This window comes from Hemicordylus capensis, chromosome 3, assembly GCF_027244095.1.
Source record: "Hemicordylus capensis ecotype Gifberg chromosome 3, rHemCap1.1.pri, whole genome shotgun sequence".
Taxonomy (NCBI): Eukaryota; Metazoa; Chordata; class Lepidosauria; order Squamata; family Cordylidae; genus Hemicordylus; species Hemicordylus capensis.
This window is the reverse complement of record NC_069659.1, coordinates 221,701,464-221,723,062: the sequence shown is the minus strand read 5'-3', so window position 1 is coordinate 221,723,062 and position 21,599 is coordinate 221,701,464. Positions and strand designations below refer to the sequence as shown.

Here is a 21,599-nt window from a genome sequence, read left to right as displayed (position 1 = left end):
GGATCTAGAAGCATTGGCTCCTGTGCAAATGTGCCATCTAAGACACAGACATCCAATGAGCCTGAATGTGAAGCTGATGTTTCAGATAGAGGAGGTGATGTCCAAGCCAATCTTGATACCCTCTACGTGTGTTCAAATCAACATTCCATGGAGGACAATGATGACTCAACATTGCAACAAAGCTAGCCTGAGGTAAGGAAAAACGAGTACAATTATTACAATAATTGCCCTAAGGACAATCAAGACAGATGGCTCAACTGGCAACATTAACTTTTCCTAGGAATGAGAGAGGGCCAGGCAGGAAAACAAAATAGCAAATGGGCTCATTGTGTGCTTGAATGCTCCTGAAGGTGTGGGTGGAGGAGGCAAAGAAATTAAAACCTTGTTCTAAAAAAGACAAGTGCATGAGAACATTCAAAGAGAAACATATAGGCCAATATTTAAATGTGCAGGATCACCAAGAAACATTTCATAGGAAGCATGTTAAAGATTTCATAACAGTTGTTACAATTATAAAACATGCTTAAAGGTCTTTCCACATATTTTTTTCAGTATTCTCACAATTGCGTAAGATCAGTGGTGGGATCCCTATATTGCAAATGTGGGACAGGAAGCAAGAGACAACAACTTGCCTAAGGCCATCTAAAGTGCCCATCTCTTCCTATACTGGACTATCTAATGAGAAATTACCACTGAGCACAAGATGAGAGGGCAACCCACATGAAAACCTCAGGGACAAAAGTAGTTAAATCAGGAAGGTGATCTTAGTGGGGTGCGAGGGAGCCCTTTTCAGATGATTACGCAGGGTTAAATGAAGGTGCATGGGAGCAGGGAGCATTGCAGTGGTAGGCTCCTTGCACAGCCTACATGCATTTGAACCTGTGGTGGCCCTCTACACACATTTCAATGAATGCACATTATAGAGCATGGCAGAGCATGCTGAAGTAATGCCCTCCTCCATGCATTCATGGCTTTAGCTCTGGCAAAGGGCTAAAGTCAATTATGGCATTCTCAGTTTGGGGGTAAGAGTTAAAGGAAGTGTTCCATTAGACAAGCTGAAAAGTTAAGGGACCCAGGAAGTGAAATTTCAAATGTGGACATAGAGAGGCACCACTGCTTCAGTTGTTCTTCCCAGCTGCAAGATTTTCAGGGAGGAAAGAAGACCCTTTCAGTTCCATTTGAACTGAAGTAATCTGCTAAGGCAACAAGGAAAGGGCTGGGACTGGGCTCTGTGGAAAGTTCTTTAGCCTGAGAAGAGACTGAAGATTCAATTAATGTTTCCAGCAACATGTAACGAAAACAAGAATCTTTTTAAAGCTCTTCAAGCTGGTGTCTTCAAATGAAATTGTCTTGCCATCTCCTTTGTACATTATAACTGACTGTAACGAATCAGCTGGAAGCTGGCTCTTGCCAATTTTGTTGACAGCTGGATGTAATCACACCTCAAGATGAATGGTTGAAACTTTTAATCATTGACAGAGAGAAAGGCAAAAAGCTAAAATGTACTACTAAGGGTAAAGTTACCAAGTTTATTATGAGGTGGTACAATTTATCACATTGACTGATGATTCCTACTGCCTTCCAGTCTAGTCACTCCAACACTTTTGCCACTAGCCAAACAAGGAAACATGATGCCCACCGAAGCCCTCTGGTAGCCAGTTCCTTGAGCATAAGCAGCATTGTGTGCATAACTGTAGGGAATTATATGTAGAACTGAAGCGAGGCAAATACGTTTAACAAACACTAAGGCCAGATGTTGCGTAATATATAGATTTGTTTTCCTAACGAGTCTGTACTGCTGTAACCATATGGTGGATCAGAGAACCTGGCCTCTAGAGCAGAACAATGAACAGCTTTCAGCTAATAGTAACACTACATTTCTAAGCACACATTGTCTAAAAGTGGAATTGCAGTTTATTTCTCCTTAGAGATTAGTAAACAAAGATGTGTGAGTGAGACTTCTCTATTTCACTGCGACTTCCATAGTCCCTCTCCATGACGCCCATGTGTGGCATCTTCTGATGTACTGCCTGTTGCCCCATCTTTCTTTTGTCAAGTTTCCTTGACATTCAGGTTTCTGGGAACAGTAGGAAAGTGCTCTTACCTTATGGGATTGTCCATCCTATTTACTGTGAGAAATGCTGCTAAGTTTGCTGTGTATGATGAGCATACAATAAGGGTGAAGAGCCACCAGCTTCCCATTACAATACGCATTGCCATGGAATTGACTGTAGATTCACCCCCTGAAAAGTAAACAAAGGAAATTGCTCTGAGAAGCCCCTACTTAGAAAGTCTAATGCCTGTCTGCAGCAGGCCTTTGATCTCCCTCCATTGTTCATTTGATTCTGAGCCCACCCCTTATTTGAATAAAGCAGGATTTTCATTAGGATTGATGGTTTTAAATTTTGTTTAAAAAGATCATAGGCAAATGCTTGGATGGACACAATAAAGAACTCAGATTCACACAGTAGTCGGGATTCCAGAGACTAAAAGCTGATCTACACATGCAGACAGATGACATGCTACAGAGTTCCTGGGAATGTGTCATTTCTCTGTGTAAGTGGGAGACAGCATGTTTGAATGTTAAAAAACAAAAACAAAAGACACTGTCGTGTCAGAAGACAAATAGGAGACATTTGTGTTCATTTTTTAAAAAATAAAAAAATACATAAATAAGATCGCTCCCTGTCCCTAAAGGGCTCACAATCTAAATGAATGAATAGATAGATAGATAGATAGATAGATAGATAGATAGATAGATAGATAGATAGATAAATAGGGCAGACACCAGCAACAGCCACTGGAGGGATGCTGTGCTGTGGCTGGATAGGGCCAGTTGCTCTCCCCCAGCTAAATCTTAGAGAATCGCCACTTTAAAAGGTGCCTCTTTGCTCAATTAGCAGGTGTTAAAGCCCGACATGTTCATTTTTCATGGGCAGTGAGATGTTATAGATCATTTAAACATAGGATGCCCCACCTCTAATGCACAGTGGCACAGTTTCAGCAACTCTGTGCCAGGCACTTTATATGATGTGTAAATTGGTTCTGTAAGATTCATGCAGTTTAAATGGCACTGAAACATAATTTAAGTTCCCCAAACATCCACAGATATTTATCTAACTTATGATACCCCTTGTACACCATGTCTAAAATTAAATAGCAGCTGTCTTTGTGAGAGAGGGATTAGGTTTTGGACCATGGTACATGAGCAGAGAGTATTTAACTTTCCGATCATGCTGTGGTCCCTCAAAAAACTGCACTCTCAAACCTGTGGCAAAATTATGTTTGGCACAGGAGAGAAGCTTCCAATGGTGCAAATGGAAGCTTCCCTCCCAGGGCTACAATCCGCTTCAGGCCATGATTTTTACTGGGACTCAGTGGCAGCCAGTACAACCCTTCCCCCACCCCCTGGGTGTGTGGGGGGGTGGGGGAGAAAACTTTGTTACCGCCTGTAATGCAGAGTGCTTGGGAAATTCAATCCCAACCAGGCAAATTACCAGTCCACTGGAATCAGGGCAGGGCAGATGAGAGAGATAGGTATGCATCTGGGGCAGAGCAGAATGGGAGTATCATGGGCTGAACTTGAGACTCATTGGCCAGGTTCAGACGTAGCATGGTCTCATGCCCCTCTCCCCTCATTCATGTTTGGAGACGGGTGAGGGGTCTCTCTACAGTCAGTGAGACTGCTGATAGGCAGGGGTGCTGGCTATGCGTGCTTCCTTCTTGACAGGAGAACAGCCCACACAGCCCATTGGGCCAGAGTGAGGGAGGATCTTCCTTTCTCAACTCAGGTCCCATTGGGCCCAAACCGTTGTGACAGCAGCCGAACATAGTGCTGGCACCGCAGAAATGGAGTTTGCTGTGTTGAAACTCCACTCTGCTGAAAGGTTCAGAGTGGAATTTGGTGAGGGAAACCAAGGGTCACTTGCCTCCGCAAACTCTAGTTCCCTGAGTTCGGACATTCAGGTTAGGAAACTGGAGGTGAAGAGATCTCTGGTTTCCTATTTCATCTGAACTCGGCCTGCTGCCCCCTCACTGCTGCCCCCTCACGGCTGGGACTGTAGTGCAAGGAGAAAAAGTTCCCTACATGTGCTAAAGTCCTGATCCTGATTGCTCCCCAGGGTTAAAAAAACAAAACAAGATAGCATCAAACTACATGCTTAACTTTTAACATAAAGTATAATTTGGTGCTAAAAGTAAAAGTCATGACTTGCACATAAAGCCATCCTAGAAATGTATACTCTGCCAGGATTTAAATCCTGGCCTCCAAGTCCTGGATGCAGATACAATGTTCTGTCTAATAGACACATCAACTATGTTTTAATGTGCTTGAGATTCTCTCCACCTACTCGTTATTGTTCCATGAAACTGAAATCCCACACCTGCAATCTTATACCCATAAAAAGTCAGTAAAATGGCAGACATAAAAAGCAGAAATCTACTACTTAGCATTTGCAACAACAGGGGACTGAATATCATGATCTGCTGAGCCACTTTGCCTTTTAAATTCCTGCTGAACCCTTAACTTCTGCCAACAGTGTGGATTCAGCTAAATGCTTTCTCGCCAGATGGTGACTTTCTTTCCCCAGTTATGCGATTGATGTAGGGTAGTCTGGTTAAATCGTATTGCTGCAAAATGGTAGGAAAGTGACAACTTTCCTAGTGAGGTGGCTCTCTTATATTTAACAGAGGGATGGCAACTGACCCTGTTCAACCTAGTATACTGTCCCTCCCAGTGGCTGTTGCTGGTGTCCCCTTGGTGTTTCTTTTCAGATTATGAGCCCTTTTGGGACAGGGAATGTTCTAATTCTTTGCTGTATATCAACTGCTTTGTGAACTCTTTTTGGTTGAAAAGCAGTATGTAAATATTGACTGACATTCTCCACAGGATAACATGGACTGTCCACACTGCCTGCATCTCTGTATGTATTTAAGAGACCTCCCTCTTTGCTATGAGCCCTGACACCCATTGAGATCATCCCAAGAGGTCCATTTCTAGTTGTCACCAGTTTGTCTGGTGGCTATTAAGGGACATGCCTTCTCTGTTGCTGCTCCAAGGCTTTGGAATGCACTCCCTGCTCAAATAAGAGCCTCCCCATCTCTGACATTTTAAAAAGACTCAAGATGCATTTATTCACCCAAGCTTTTTAACTAGAATTGTGGTTTTAAACGGTTCGAATTTTTGTTTAGTTTAATTTTTTGTCTAATTCTTCACCTTAAGCGGTACAGCGGGGAAGTGACTAATAAGTTGCCAGTTCGAATCCCCGTTGGTATGTTTCCCAGACTATAGGAAACACCTATATCGGGCAGCAGCAATATAGGAAGATGCTGAAAGGCATCATCTCATACTGCACGGGAGGAGGCAATGGTAAACCCCTCCTGTATTCTACCAAAATAAAACCACAGGGCTCTGTGGGCACCAGGAGTCAAAATCGACTTGACGACACACTTTATTTTTTCTTTTAATTTGTGCCCAGAAATGTGAGTTTGGGGTGGTGCACAGATATACTAAATAAATAAAACACAGTCTGCTGTGTTGTGGAACACCCCTGTTGTGCGACATTTAAGCTGCAGCAGAACAAGGCTGTTCCACAACACTGTGGGTGGCATTTCAGGCACGAGCAGGAGCATGGGCAGTGCTGAACTGTCCATGTTACCCTGCAGAGAATGTCAGTCCTTCTAAATAATTAATAATAATGGTTAATTATTATACATTCCCTGTCAAAATTTGGGCATAGTGCCAATTAAAACAAATGTATATTTGTTCTAGGGATGTGCAAAATCCTCTTGCAAAATTTTACCAGCAATATTGAACCTCTTTTGGTTGTCTTCAAAATTCCTCAGATGTTTCACCTAATAAGGAACCTCCAAATTTGCTTTGAACTTCATTTTAGAACATATTCTCTGAGAACCTAGGGATAGGCGCAACTTACTGGCTAACATTCTCAATACTGATGTGCACATGTAGCCCCAAAACCCTCCATGCAGTACAAGTGACCCTGTTTCTGAAGCACAGATGCTTGTCAGGCGTGGGTGGACTTTCACCAATTCCCCCTCCCCCCAGACGTGCCCTGTGTGACCTGCAAATAGGTCCTTAAGGACTGCACAGCCCTCAGGGTCCTTTTCCTGGATCATATAGAGCACTTTGAGGGGAGGGGAAATTGCCGAAAATCATCGCTGCCCACAGTTGAGAAGTGGAGTTGCTGCAGTGTGTTCATGCTTCTTTTTCACTGCATGTTCACACCATTAGTGAAGATGTCAGTCACTGCAACGTTGTCCTAGTTTTACTGAAATTCTTTGGGCTTCCGTTGACATATGGAAATATTAGGCCTGACGAGAAGCTCCACAATTCATTTCAAACTTTGGCGATAACTCTATCGGACTCACCGCACACACAAACCTATTTCCACATATATCTTATTTGGTGTGGTGTTGAAAATCATCAGGAAGTTGGACAGAGTGGTAATGTGAATCCACCCTCAGTGGAAAGCAGCAAGTGAAGAAGAAAAGAAGCAACAAATGGTGTGGATTTGTATAAATATGATACAATTATGTGCGGTGCAATCGCATGGTGCATTATTTGAGCCCAGGGGGACGGGGCGACGCAGGGCAATGTGTCCTGACACCCCGACCCTTGAAGCTGCCAGCAGCAGCCAGTGCTCATCTGGGCAGGCAATCCGTCGACCCAAGGAAGACATAATGATAGTCTGCGGGGAGGTAAGCTCTTTAGGGCAGTGCCAGATTAACCTAGTAGTAAAAGTAGCATTTGCTACGGGCCCCGCATTTTTGAGGGCCCTGCACAGCTTCCAACCCTAATGCCCCTTCTGCTATCTAACTTGCACCACTCCCCCGTGCCACTTCTCCTTGTTGCCCATTCTTTCCTGAGTTGGCCGCCGCCCGATTCTGATTGGCTGCCCCTGTGCTTCTTGTGGCTGCTGCCAGGCTGACCAGGTGAACAGGACCAGGCTGACCAGCAAGAGAAACGCTGCAGAAGCTGGCAGGGAGGGTGAAGGGGCTGGGCTGGCAGCGCTAGTTGGCTGGCGCAAGGCCTTTCCTGGCTGACTGAGTGGGTGTTAGGAACCCCTAGTGTTTTGGAAGCCGAATAGCCGGGGCTGCCAGGCGGGCACCAGGTATGGATGGGGAAGAGCATGCTGGGGCAGGCCATAACCCGGTTGAGAAGTGGGCTCAGCCCTCCTGCCGTGACTCTGTCCTGTCTGCAGAACACAAAAGAGCTTGCAGGCCAAGGGGGGGGGTGTTTTGTGCATGAACAGGGCCTATGTGCGTGTACACATGCAGCAGTCGTAGTCTGGAGCTGCCACTGGCATTTGGGGCTCAGGGTTCCCTGGGATGCTGTGAGGCTTGCTTGCCAGAAAACGGGCAGGGTCTGTGCAGGCAGACCCATGGGTAGTAAGATGGAGAAGGGATGCTGACGGATCAATAGGGTGTCCTTCTCAGGGCGGCTGGTGGAGGGTGACTCAGTTCACGCCGGTGCAGCTTTTGGCTTCTGTATGATGGTGCCTGGCTTAAAAAGAACTTGGTTTGTTCACTCAGGCTGCATCGATTTGGATCATGCGAGGGGAAAGGTGTTCCTCAAGGAGAAAAGCATACCACCTTAGCACGTTGTGCCCCAGGTGTTGCCTTAGAAAAGACACTTCCTGTGCTGTCTTGCAGGGGAGAGGAAGTATTTATAACAGCACTTCTTAACATTGCCTTGGCTGTCCCATGATTGATTGGTTTTAAGCCATTTAGGGTGGTGTGTGTGTTACTTGAAGCCAGAATATAAGTACTGTACTGGAAACATAAGACATACAAAAATAATATAACCTCTTGAAACACCAGTTTGGTTTCTTTTTATATCATTTCGGACCACACTAAATGGCGCCCCTTTATAACATATGCCTCAGGCCTTGCACTAGCTTAATCCAACCCTGCTTTAGGGCTTCCTCCTTGCAAACCCTGTAGCCCTTTCTCACTGCCCGTGAGAAAGGGCTCACTGAGTTATAAACAATAAAGATTGTGCCATTAGTTGTGTTACTTATTTCTCTACTTATCTATCCTTTATTTTAAAGTCTTTAGGAGTTCTTTTTTAGGTTGATATTTGATTGTACCACTGGCCATTGCTTAATGCAAACTGCTTCATGTTTTATATTTCTGAAACCCACTAGACAATCATCTCAATGACATAATGGGTGAAGTTTCCCATTAAAAATCCTGCATCTTCTTGTTTCTAAAAAAACCCCTAAAACAACCCTTAACAACCTTGCAAGTTGCATCCTACAGAGTGCAATTAAGGAAAAATGGGAAGAAAACCTCTGCTTGGTGATCAACAACATCCTTCTTCAAAGGACAGCACTAACACCAGAGCTTGCTTAATATATTACACGCATGATCCAGCTAAAGTTAAGCATGGTTCGGTTCCATTTGTTGCAATGGGAAGGAGGGATACAAGTACTTATTTCTCACTTTGAAATCAATAAGACTTAAAGTGTTTCACTTTGACTGGATAGTTCCCTTTAGTTTGTGAAAGGTTAAGTAGTATTGCTGTAATCTCCCCTTCAAAGCATGGGCCAAAAGCCTAACTAAAGCTGTGTGCACAGCGAAAGCATCCCCAGTTCTGAAGTGTAGAAGCTTGCATGGGTGTTTGTATTTCACCCCCTCTCCTTCCTCTGGAAGTGCTTTGCGCAGCATGAAATATCTCTGCAGATCATGTGGCTCTTAGTGACATAATTTTGTGCTGCTCAGAGCATGCAACTGAATGTTGCAGTAGATCCTGTACTTCGTGTGAGGTTCCTCTTGCCCATGACCCTACTCTTTCAGCTGTCTGCCAAACCCACACCGAGATAGCCTCATACAGAGAGTAATGTGCAGAGGTACATTAACAGCCAAATCATGTGGTGCAGGACTTGCCACAAGCCAATGAGACCGTGAAATGCCAGGCTGTGTGTATCTAAGGATTTTTTAAAAAAATATGCGGGAACATTCAAATAAGTGATTCTCCTCAAGCCTGAAGTAGTACAAAATAACAAGAATGCCATCATGTGATTCTCCTGGCCCAGAGAGTTATGGCAGCATGGGAACTTGGAACAGACCCTGTAATTGAATACTTATTCTATAGGCTGAACTGGTTTTTTACAAGAAAAAACTTGGAGCTCTGGTTAGTAGCAGTTCAAGAAAGCTATGAAAAAGTCACCTCACTCTGCACATAAGCTAACAGCTATTCACAGAATTTTAAAAACCATGGGCAGCGTCCAGATTAATGCTGCCCTCCGGTAAGAACACTTCATGCATGCAACAGTTTTTTCCAGCCTCCCTTCCTTCTGCTTCCCCAAATGTCCCCCCAAATATATCTCCAAGGGCTGGGGAACTCTCAGGGACATACATCAGAGTCACCAGAAGCAGAGGAGAGGGAGTGTTCAGAAAAAATAGTTACACACTCAAAAGGTTCTCATATGAGGGTAGTGTTAGTCTGGGTCCTTCTCCATAATTATAACCATTTGCAAAACTGCACACACACACACACACACACACACACACACACACACACACACACACACACACAGAGCTGTTCACAGCAAAGTTCTACCCCTCCCCCAGTGTTTTATATTGTCCTGCAAATAACATACTATAAAACATATTTATTCAGGAGTTTGCAAGTTCAGTGGAATGTTGTTATTGTTGAGATACCTCCCAAGTGCAAAATTCTGCATAAACCAGGTGGGTTTGGGGTGGGGTTGTTTTGTAAGTTCGAAATATAAATGTGCTATGAAAATATCTACTTTGTGTACCTTCACTAACACTTTTCTTTTTTTAACAGAAGAAAAGAGAAAGCAAAATAATTTAAAATGAGGTTGTCTGACAAGCATCTCAGTGTAGAGAAATACAGGGTGTGTTTTTATGTGTTGTGAAATAGCGTTATACGTCTACTCAAATGTATTTTTAGTAGCGGAACAAGCTTGGTAATGCACCCTTCAAGTAGTTATTTGCTAGAGGTTAATCCGTGGCCTAGCCTTTTGTTCTGAAATTGAAAAGTAGTGAACAGCCATCAGTACTGTTTTTGTCAGCTAGAAAATACTTGACCAAGTACCTTGCTGAACAAAGGCCCCATACACAATCCAAATGGCACTGTGGAGCGTGGAGGAAGTGGAGGTACCATGCTGGGAAGAATTCTGGGCTCTTACTGCCTGGATCCGATTCAGCACAAAAATCAGGACGCCCACAACAGGGATGGCAGCAGCAATGCAAGCCCACACCGCAAAATCAAAGGGGGCAAAGAGAGAAAAGATGTTGATCTTCTCTTCGGGTTTCTTGATTAGGATTCCTACAGAATAATCCATATAGCGTTTGCTGAAATCCACAACACTCTCCCGCTCCGGTGTTATAGTGATGGCGGAGATTGCCAAGTCAGCTCTCTGTGAAGTGAACAGAAACACTGGTCAGACTCCTTCCTGGTCCACTGGAACTCTTTGCCATTCATTTGGCAGATATGGTGCAGCCAAAGAAGGGCTCGGAAGAGAGATAGGCAGAATTATTAGGTTTTGCTCCAAAAATGTTATGGAGGAGAGCGGAGTCTTTTCCGCCAAAGTTCAGCAACAGATGCAGCAATCCAGTGTGGACATGTGCATCTCCCATGTGGCATATGAGGGCTGCTATTTGAGAAACAGAAGGCCAAAGTCCCCTTAAATGTGTAGAATTAATTAGGCAGTTCTTTGAACGTGGGCCAAAATATTTCACTGAAAAGTTGAAAGATTATCAAGGAGAAAGCACTGAGATTTTTTACTTCAGATAACAGAGTTATGTGAAATGTAAATCCTGCATGTTGCTTGTCTGTATTGACTCACTTTTTGCTGTAGTGATGAATGGTGTTAATGGAGTGGGAACTGCAAAAATATTTGGAAACAACTGTTGGAAAGATGGTGGAGGGGCAGTTTAATTTCTGAGACCACTTGTGGTTTTGCTGTTAAGAATGGGTTGACAGTGTCCATTAAATGCTTTGCAGTAAATGGAAGACCAATTATAAGAACACTGTGTTGTATCCCAATTGCTCATAAAACAGCCTGATTTTGTAGAAGATTCAGTGTGATTTTTCAGAGCAAAAACACATCAGTGAGGGTACATGTGCATATTTGAATTGTGAGAAGACTGAGAATATCCCATTAAAGCATTATAGCCATAACTGTTTTCTGATCTTGTGTTGTGCTCTCATTTGCATCTTAAACCTTTCCTCAACAGAAACACAAGATAACAGACAGCAAAATATAATGTGGAAGAGCAAACTATTTGGAAATAACCACACCACTGAATATTAATGTCTATGATTTCATTCTATTGCTATGACAATGTTTGTCCCCTGTCAGAAAAGAAGTAATGTTTTCTACAAAATATATTCTAGCTTCTGCACTCCAGAGGATTCAGTACTGAAATCTGTTCTGCATCATTTTAGAAGCATTCAGTTAATCCAGGAGAATACAAGAGCCTCTGAATCAGCTGGGTGACTCAATCACGTCGAGAGGCATTTTCCATTTTCTACATTTTGAAAGTCTCTTTTAAAAAGACAAAACCATATTCCACCTTTGGAAAACTGCTCACCTGGTCATTATGAAATAGCATTACTATTATTATTATTTTTTTAAAAAAATAAACAAACCTTAAGGTCATTCTCTCGACCTGTGAGCAGGGTAGGGAAGGGTGTGGTGGGAGGAAGGCAGGATTGCTCTTACCTTCCCCTCAGATGATCCTAGTACTTCTGTGGGCAGTGAGGCTCACACACCCACATGAGCCATGCTGCTCCCAACAGCACGGCATTCTGGAGGCCAGGGGAATGCAGCTAGGCCTCCAGATATCCCTCAATGCACCATGTGCATTGAAGGAGTGTGGTACACTGGGGGATTACCCTGCAAGCTGAGATTCTAGGTGCTTCGCTCTGCATCTGCTCAACCTGTGGGCAGCCTAAGGAGACACATGACTGGGATCCTAGGTAGAAGGGTGCACTTGAACCCTTCTACCTAGGTAACAGCCCGGTGGGAAACCTTGGGTTACCAGGTGAGGCAGCACTGGGATTGACCCAAATCTAGGCATTCCACACAAACAGCCCTACCTGGTTAGGGCTGTGCAAGCCTAGGTAGGAATGCTCATGTGAACAGCCTCCCTGGATGGATGGCACACACAGAAATCAAGGTAGAGTAACTTTCAGTTTAAAAAAGCTGTAGCAGAAAAGACTCCATTAAGCATGCAATGAGACTTCACATTCTGCTCTTCTGTGCATGTAATTTGCATACTACTGGTAAGTTTCAATCTATTATTGTTTGGCAAAGTATTCATTTTAGAGTTGCCACTGAAATATTGTCTAAACCCAGTTACTCAGTGAAATTGGCAATTTCTCCTTAGGTGAAGTATCAGAAAAATTTCAAGGGAAGTGAGAAGAGTTTTGATAATAATGGCTATATATGATGGGTGCATGATTCAACACATCTCTAGAATTTCATCTAATATAAGATGTGAAGCAAAATGTGGCGGTTTCTCCTCTCCTCAGGCAAAAGTTCTGAGAATTCAAGGGAAGCCCAATGTGTTTCAGTAACATTAGCACCATTTTGCAGTGGTCTTTTGCACACCCCTAATTTCTACTGGGGATGTGCATGAAATGGATTTTACTATTTCTTTCAAGCTTGAAACAAATTGCAAAATCCTCAAATCAATTCATCAAAACCGCAGCCAAAGCCAGCTATTTTGACAAAAACCTCAAAAAACTCAAAAGGTTTTAAGTGTTTCAAGTGCCATTTTGAGGCCTGTTTTTCAGGGAAGAGCTGGTCTACCAATTGGGGTCAACAGATAGACCAGTCCTCCAAGACGGGCCAACATGCTAAATCTACCCACCTCATGTGGTGGGTAGACCAGCCCTCTGGCCTGGACTTATTGCATTGGCCTGCCTCAGAGGACTAGCATACCCGCCAACCCCAATTAGTAGACCAGTTCTCCCTGGAAAACAGGCCTCAAAATGGCACTTGAAACACTCAAAATGTTTTGCGTCAAAATGGGGCTGTTTTGTTTCGAGTTCAAAACATTTAATTAAATAAATGGCCCTTCAATCAAACGGTGTTTTGTTTTGAGCTCAAAACACACATAATGACCTGTTTCGAGCTCAAATCAATTGGCACATCTCTACTTTCTACAGTCCACCTTTTGATATTAAAAAGGCCACATTCCAAAGCTTAGTTCCAGAATTAAAGTAATTACCATAATCCTAGGAGGGGATTAGGGTGTGTGGGGGAGTATATGCGTTCATCTATTTATAAGTTTAAATTTCCTCCATCTCAAGCTTTCTTCAGTTTTTACATTCTTTCTGTCCTATATACCTTGTTAATCAGTTCTCCAATCATGCCATTCCAGGAGCTGTTGTGTAGCTGTTGCCCATACTTGCCATCCGGAGACTGATAAATCTCATACTTGAAGCCCAGATTCTTCGAAAGTGCATCAAGGACGTCGATGGAAAAGCCTTTATAGCGCTTGGGTTGCCCTAGTATATTCTCAGCCACCATAACAAAAGGTTCTTCCTGAGAATAAAGCAAGGTTTAAGCTGTTGTTTAAATAGGATTTTAAAAATGATTAATCAACTAGCTCTAACGCCCCGTATCGATGGCACTTAGAACTGTGATGTTGTCAGGTCCATAGCATTATACCTTCAGATTCATTGTATTATCTTTCCAAGAAAAAAACAACCCCACAACCTTCTAAGATAAAAGTGAGAAATCTGTTATTCATTCTTCCCTTATTCATAATTATCACCTAGCCAAGAATGAATCCAAGATTGCTGAGCCCCTGAGGTGCTTTTGGAGTTAATGAACTGCACTTTGGAAACTACAAAGAGACAGGGGATCCTGTAGGGTGATGGTTTCAAGATGACATAGACTATGTGCTCATTGGCCAGGGGGATGCCAGCCCTACTGATTTTTATTGCTGTTGCTCTTGGCTATCTTCACAAAGTGGTGCTGACAACCTCTCAGGACAAAATAGCTCACCTCCTGGACAGACAGGAGATGTAATCATAATCCTTACCAGCTTGAGGGGAGAAAGAGAATAACAAATGGGGGGGGGGCACGGAAACTGTCCTAAAGATCTCTGAGAAGCACTCCAAGACACTCTAATGTACTCTGATCTAGGGGAAGAGAAAAAGAAAAAGAAAAACAACCCAACAACAAGGAATTGCAGCTGGGTGGGGTGGAAGGGCTTGCATTCATCACATTGCCAGCTACAGTCTCTTTCAACTTGGATTTGACATTACAAATAAGCAACTGGCATGCTCATACAAATTTGATAAAGAAGGAAAACAACATATTGAGGTCACAATGTTCAACATAGCAAATAGGTTCTAAGTTAGGTGTTGTTTTTGCAAGTATACTGTAGCCATTCGGTGTTGCAGTGGGCTACTCACCTAGCCTCCCCCCCCTCACTTTTCCTTTTAGAAGTTCAAAATCTGCACTCCTGAGCAGCGGGGAAGCAAATTTGGAGTGGGACCTGGGACAAAAAGTGAAAATGCCCCCCTCCACCTTCTTCAGAGACGCATGAGGGGAAGAGCAAAGGCCCAGGCCCCTTCAGGGGTTCAGGGACATTTGTCCCCGCCTTGTTCAATTGTAGCTATGACCCTGCTCTTGTAGAGTGGCAAGATGCCTTCTGCCACTATAAAGATGCAGGGTGTGCATGAGGCAGGGAGGTGCTTCTGTATTCTTGTATTAAACACAGCATTTCAGAATCACACCGCTGGCCCATGTCAGTTTTGCCATCTGAGACACTATACAGGCCTCTGCAGCTTTAGTTTTAAGTCCCACCTGCTTTTGTCAGTCCAGGAAACAAGAAAACTTGGTTGTGGTTGAAAGTACTCTCCAAAGAACAGTGGCACTCTTACCCCTGGACTTGGGGCCCCAACTCCAGGACCTCCACACCCCCTGGGGGCTCCTCAATCCTCTTTGGTCTGTCCTGGGTGGTGTGGTTGCTGCTAGCCTGCATTGCACCAAGTGGCTGAGTGTGATTGTGACCTGTGCCAGGTACTTTAGAGAGACAGACGGGGGGAGTGGGGAAAGAAATATACAGGATAAGAATAGGGGGATGATGATCAATTTGCAGCGGCGGGGGGGAGGGGGGGTTGCTCCAAAGGCCTTTCGATCCAGATTCCAAAATTACCTAGGTGTACCTCTGCCAAAGAATCCCTAGCCTGATGGAAAGGACAGTGTGCATGCCCAGTAAGGAGGAGAAGAAAGAAGCCCCTTCCAGGGTAGGTCAGTCCTACGCTTCAAAAGCACTTTAAATCTGCTGCTTTGGGTAAATTCACACCACCTCTGTTCTTTTACCTACTGGTGGTTTTTCTAAGCTTCCCTTGGAACTAGGTTTGTAAAAGTGTCTAGGGTCCAGTGATGAAAGGTGCCCCCCCTTTTTAAAAAAGGCTGGCATTTGTGTGATGGCCCAGTAGTTGACACTTCCAAGGCAACTGCCAGACATATTCACAAGATACTTGTGAAACACTGGGATACTTTTGACATAGGGTGACCACCCAATGAAATTATCTTGTGGTATCCTGGCCTCCTTTGCATATGGTCATCCTGCTTTAATTATGTTTGCACACAGGGGACACAATTTCCCCAAGACCTAATTTCACCTGGATCTCATAGTGGGATAGTCACAAAAATGGAAGAAAACAGGTTTGAGTGACTCTGTTCCTAAATAAGCTATGTCAAAGCCCCCAAATATATGATACTTCATTCATAGGGAGCAGGTCACAATATAACTAAATAAAGAAGAGTAAAATATGGGTTTGGACAAATAAAAGTTACAAGTGAGTATCACTTTTGAGCATGTTGCTTCCTCAACTCAAACATGGTCATACCAAGACAGTCACCACTTTCAGTGTTAATCCTTGTAAGTCGCTGCCCAGGCGTCGTTCCTGCAGGCTGCCGTTCATTCCCTTCTCAGAGTCCCATGTTGCTAACTGCAAATGAAAACAACACAAGAAGTGTGAGGGGGGAATACATTTTTAATGTTTGTGCGATTTCAACAGCTGTTAGCTGAGAAATGTGCTCCAAAACAAAGAAGCTTAGACTACAGAAAAATGAGGTGTTCTATTATCCAACAGTGTTGAGTTCACAGTTACAGAGCTTTAATTGATTTTTAAAAATGTACAAGAACTTGGGTTGCATATCCTATCCTTTTAAAGTTTGTCACAACTATAATCTCAGCATGTTAGTTGCTGAAGATTACCTTCATATGGCTTTAAAGGTAAAGATAAAGTGTGCTGTCAAGTTAATTTCGACTCCTGGAGCCCACAGAGCCCTGTGGTTTTCTTAGGTGGGATACGGGAGGGGTTTACCATTGCCTCTTCCTGTACAATATGAGATGATGCCTTTCAGCATCTTCCTATTTCACTGCTGCCCGATATAGTACCAGTGGGGATTCGAACCTGCAACCCCCTGCTTGTTAGTCAAGCATTTCCCCGCATATTGTATTGCCTCTTTATGTAAATGAACAAGTTCCCATCTCTTCCTCCTTGTTCCCATAAATATGTACATTAATTGAAAGACAACCCCACATTATCTGTTTTACAAATAATCTGTTTTACAAGTAATTTTACCAATACTGATTTGATTTGATCCAGCTTTGATTTGATTTGATCCAACTTTGCAATGCTGTACTATAATGCACATCTTACTTGTATCCTACACACTACTGCAATAGCATTATTGTTTAAAACTTTATATTACTTTTACTGTTGTGAGCCACCCCGAGCAGTATTGTACTGGAGGGGCAGGTTATAATTTTATTAATAATAATAACAATTAATAATATATGTTACCATGTTTAAATTTGTACCAAACTGAAGAGAAGTAATTTTCCAAAATTAACCTAGTTGGGGTAACTGATCGCAATTGGAAACCACCACCACATATCTCTAGAGAGCACTCTGGTTCCCAGAACCAGACTGTCATATTAGATGAGAATTCTCAAGCCATCAAGTCTAATGCCCTACTGCATGAAATGGTCCACAGGATGCTAATCCTGTGGACAGAAGGGGACCTTCCCCCACCTCCAGTCATGGGCATGGCCTGAGAGAGATGTAGCATGCTGAGATATTTAGATGGAGCCAAGCCTTGATCAGATCCTAGTATCACTGTGAAGTGATGAGTAGCACAGACTCTGTGAATTTGGCTGTAAGACATAACAGATCTTTGACAGAGTTCTGAGGACAGCAGGGAGCCTATTGACGATTCAAACTTTTGGAGGCTCCCTGCTGCTATGGTAGACCACCATAACTCCCAACACATAACTGTGTTGATAATTCCCAACACAGGGCAAGTTAATCTGACATGTATGTCTGACCCAGTGTAATGCAAAGTTCCAGTCCCCACACACTGCTGCATTTTGCTCCGCCCCGTAGCCATATGGGTCCCTGCCCCACACAATTTTCTTCAGAAAGTCATCAGGAGGAGAGCAAAGAGCAAGCTGTCATCCAGCTAGTGGGGCCCCCTCCCTCAGAGGCCCAGGGATATTTGTCCCCCCTTGTTCAACTGTAGCTACGACCCTGTATGACTACCATAATTAGAAAGATTGCTTCTTGCCTGCCTCCCTGTGTGCCTGAGAAAAACATTGTGCCCCTGTGCTGCTGCCTGCTAGAGAGAGAGAGAGAGAGAGAGAGAGAGAGAGAGAGAGAGAGAGAGAGAGAGAGAGAGATTGACTGACTAATGTTGTCCACGTGAAGAAGAGAGACCTCATGCTGCTGCTGCTGCTGACTGCAGATACTGCAGAAGACTGTGACTTCATGCCTGCCAGAAGACTGACAGATCCAAGTGTTGCCCACCTAAGTCCCTATACCCTACTGCAACTAAGCAAGTGTGCACACATTCCCCATTTACCCTGCCTCCACTCTCCTCTCCTTCTTTTGATGTCTCATTTGTTTCTAGATTGTGAGCCCTCAGGGCAAGGGCAGAACTAATCCTCTCACTTCGTGTAAATTGCCATGTATGCAAACAAGTTGTTCTGGTAAGAACTAATCTACCTACTTTCCTTTCACTATACTTTTAATTGATAATTACCATTTGCACAAGTAAGCCCACCTCTGCCTCAAACATTCACGTCTGCCATCTTGAAATGGGGTGGGTGACATCATCACAGACTACACCATTGGGGTGTCACTCACTAAAACTGTAGCAAAGGTGGTTCAAATCAGTTCACAAATTAGCCCACTTGCACCTCAAATGTTCATGCATCTACCATCTTGAATTGGGGTGGATGACATCATTCCAAACTAAGTCATAGAGGTGTCCTAATGTGCCCCTACAGCTGTAGCAAATCTGGTTCAATTTGGTTAGGCAATTAACAAGCTAGCCCACTTGTGCCTCAAATGTTTGTGTGTCTGCCTCCATAACTGGGATGGATGAAATCATCACAGATAATGCTGCTGAGATGTCCTATAGGGATGTGCGAACCAGTTTGAACTTGAACCGGTTTGAATTTGAACCAGGGTGGTTTGATGGTTCAAATTCGAACCAAACCAGCCTTCAGGTTCGAGCTGCAGGTTCAAATTCGAACCAGACTGGAGGTGGTTTGATTCGAACCAGTTTGAACCGGTTCAAACTGGTTTGAACCTCCAAATGTGGGTGGGTTGGTAGCTGGCACGCATGGGTACCTACCACCCAAATCCCAAAGCAATCGGACACTCGTACGATTTTTAATGAATTTTTGAAATTTATTTTTATTTTTTCTCATAGGGTATAATGGGATAAAATCCCATTTCATAAAATTCATAAAATATTGTATGAGTGTCCAATTGCTTTGGGGTTTGGGTGGTAGGTACCTATGGGTGCCAGCTACCAACCCACCCACTTTTGGAGGTTTGAACCAAACCAGGGGAGTTCGAGCGAAACCAAAACCAAACTACCCCCTCCTGGTTCGAACCTGGTTCGAATTCAAACCGAACTGGGCAAACTGGTTTTGTGCACATCTCTAGTGTCCTATTGTGTCCCTTCAACTGTACCCAATCATATTGGATAAGGCATTTGGTTCATATTGGACAAGGCATTTTGGACTAACACACGGACACAAACACAGTGCCAGGTGATCTCATGAGCTTACTTTTCTTAAGGAACGTAGGCTAATAAAAATCGTGAGGAACAATGTTCCCCATTACCACATATTGCTAACTACTTTCATGAGAAAGCTTCCCTTTGCACTGTGGATCAGAACTAAACATGAAAGAGAATATTCTCCAACCACTGTTTTTTTCAAATATTCTTCACCTGGGCGCTTTCCAGACTAAGTGCTGGAAAAGCAGAAAATGCTTCCATTTGTGCAAGTTGCTTTCAGAATGCAAACAGCAGGGGGAGCAGTCTCGTAGCAACTAACAATCCAAAAAACCAGTGACTTTTTCACGCCAGATATATGACGTCCTTGCTCTATATCTCAATGATTAAATTTGCAACAAGGCATTGGAAATGTGAACTGCACCCTGGTGTCCCCATAGGGACTGAGGTATCATGACGCAGGAAGTGATATGTCCTGAGATATGTCCTGACCCCCATTGTACGGTCTAGTCTGGAAAGCGCTCTGGTGGGGGAGGCAAATGCTTAGGAGAATTATTCTTCAATTAACAGATTCCCACCTCACAAATGTCATCACACAATTCACATATTTATAGATATTAGTTTATTATTATAATTCACATATCCATAGAGGGCTCCTTTAGGGCAATCAGTCCACCAGAATAACTTAATGTACATAATCAGTGGGGGGAAACCTTTACTGAATTGAGATTTCGGGGGGGAAACCCTCACTGAATTGAGATTTCATTGATCCTTTAAAAAAAAAAGGATGCACAAGTAGCTGATATAATCTATTTAATTTTATAACCAAGTTTATGAACAACATACTATTTTTTCAAGATCAGAGAAATAAATTCCCCCATTGTCTATACATTTATTTCTGACAGAAAATGTTAATTTGCAATTCGAAAGGTACCTGAGCAGCTGAAATTTGTTTTACAAACCAAGGGGAAGATTCATTAAAAGGTATTCAGTACACCATCAACCTCTCTTGTGTCTCTCCCTTCATTCAGTGAGGCCAGAATTATCCATACTGTTCACTGAGCATGTGCCCAATCCACTCTGTATGAACAGGAAATGTCAACAGTTCCTGAGCATGTGCATTGTCATAAACCTATTCATAAACTTGGTTATAAAATTAAATAGATTATATCTGCAGCTTGTAGAGTGATTCTTTTGCCCATTTATAGAAAGCAAGCATCAACTCAAGAAGTCTCAGTTGTTTCTGTTCCCCTCATTGGTGGCTGGGCACTACTGTTTTTTCTTTATTTTATTTTCCTGAATGAGGATAATGCTGGAGGTGGGGATGTTATTTCTGAAAAGTCAGCTGCTTTGTTGAAGAAAAAGACCTTCATGAGAATTTCTGAGAATATTCTAAAGTTCAGTAGAAATTCCTCAGGATATTCTCCCCTGAGAAATTTCAGAAAATATTTTTATTTATTTATTTATTTATTTCATTTCATTTCATTTCATTTCATTTCATTTCATTTCATTTCTAAACGCCCCATCCAGAGGCTTTAAAAGTACAACAACTTTTTAAAAAAAGACATAAAACCCACAATTAAAACAATGCTAAAACAATATAAAACAATTCAAAAATGATTAAAACTATTTAAAACCAATTAAAACACATTTAAAAACAACAACACTTCACAAGCCGTGGAAGGCCAGGCCAAATAAATAGGTTTTTAGGGCTCTCTTAAAGGCGGACAGCGAACATAAACTCCGGATATCTGCTGGGAGTGCATTCCATAGACCAGGAGCAGCTACAGAAAATGCCCGGTTCCGAGTCACCACCAGACGTACCGGTGGTAACTGGAGACAAATCTCTCCAGATGACCTTAACGAGCGATGGGGATCATACCGAAGAAGGCGCTCTCTAAGGTAACCTGGACCCAAGCCATTCAGAGCTTTAAAGGTAATAACCAGCACTTTGTATTTCGCCCAGAAACATATTGGCAGCCAGTGCAGCTGTTTTAAGACAGGCATAATATGGTCTCTCCGGGTTACCCCAGAGACCAATCTGGCTGCCACATTTTGAACTAACTGAAGTTTCCGAACCATGTACAAAGGCAGCCCCATGTAGAGCGCATTGCATTAGTCAAGCCTGGAGGTTACCAGCTCATGCACCACTGTTTTGAGATCATTCTTTTCAAGGAATGGACACAGCTGTCGAATCAGCCGAAGCTGATAGAAAGCGCTCCTGGCCATAGCCTCCACCTGAGATTCCATGGTGAGGTCTGGATCCAAGAGCACTCCCAAGCTGCATACCTGTTCCTTCTGGGGGAGTGTAGCCCCATCCAGCACAGGAAGATCTAACTCATCCCTTAAATTCCATTCCCCCACAATGAGCACCTCCGTCTTGCTTGGATTCAGCTTCAATTTGTTATCCCTCATCCAAACCATTATTGCCTGTAGGCAGGCATTTAGGGAGTGAATGCCATTTCCTGATGATGATGATGATGATGATGATGATGATGATGATGATGATAAGGAGAAATAGACTGGGGTGTCATCAGCATA

General features: G+C 43.2%; 1 protein-coding gene across 16 annotated transcripts in view; it reads right to left on the bottom strand.

Annotated features, from left to right (window-relative positions):
- Positions 1-21,599, bottom strand: part of GRID1 (glutamate ionotropic receptor delta type subunit 1) — a 1,034,570-nt gene that overhangs the window by 82,591 nt on the left and 930,380 nt on the right. For 15 of the 16 annotated variants that reach the window (XR_008318672.1, XM_053305300.1, XM_053305301.1 and 12 more), the window contains 4 exons: positions 15,872-15,973; positions 13,350-13,547; positions 10,085-10,409; positions 2,105-2,243 (listed from right to left, as the gene is read on the bottom strand). Coding sequence is in view for 15 of the 16 variants with exons in the window: in XM_053305300.1 (XP_053161275.1) it covers positions 2,105-2,243; positions 10,085-10,409; positions 13,350-13,547; positions 15,872-15,973 (764 nt within the window). In the remaining variant the exon portion in view is untranslated. The remainder of the gene's footprint in view (positions 1-2,104; positions 2,244-10,084; positions 10,410-13,349; positions 13,548-15,871; positions 15,974-21,599) is intronic. The other variant, XM_053305288.1, reaches the window with a different exon arrangement.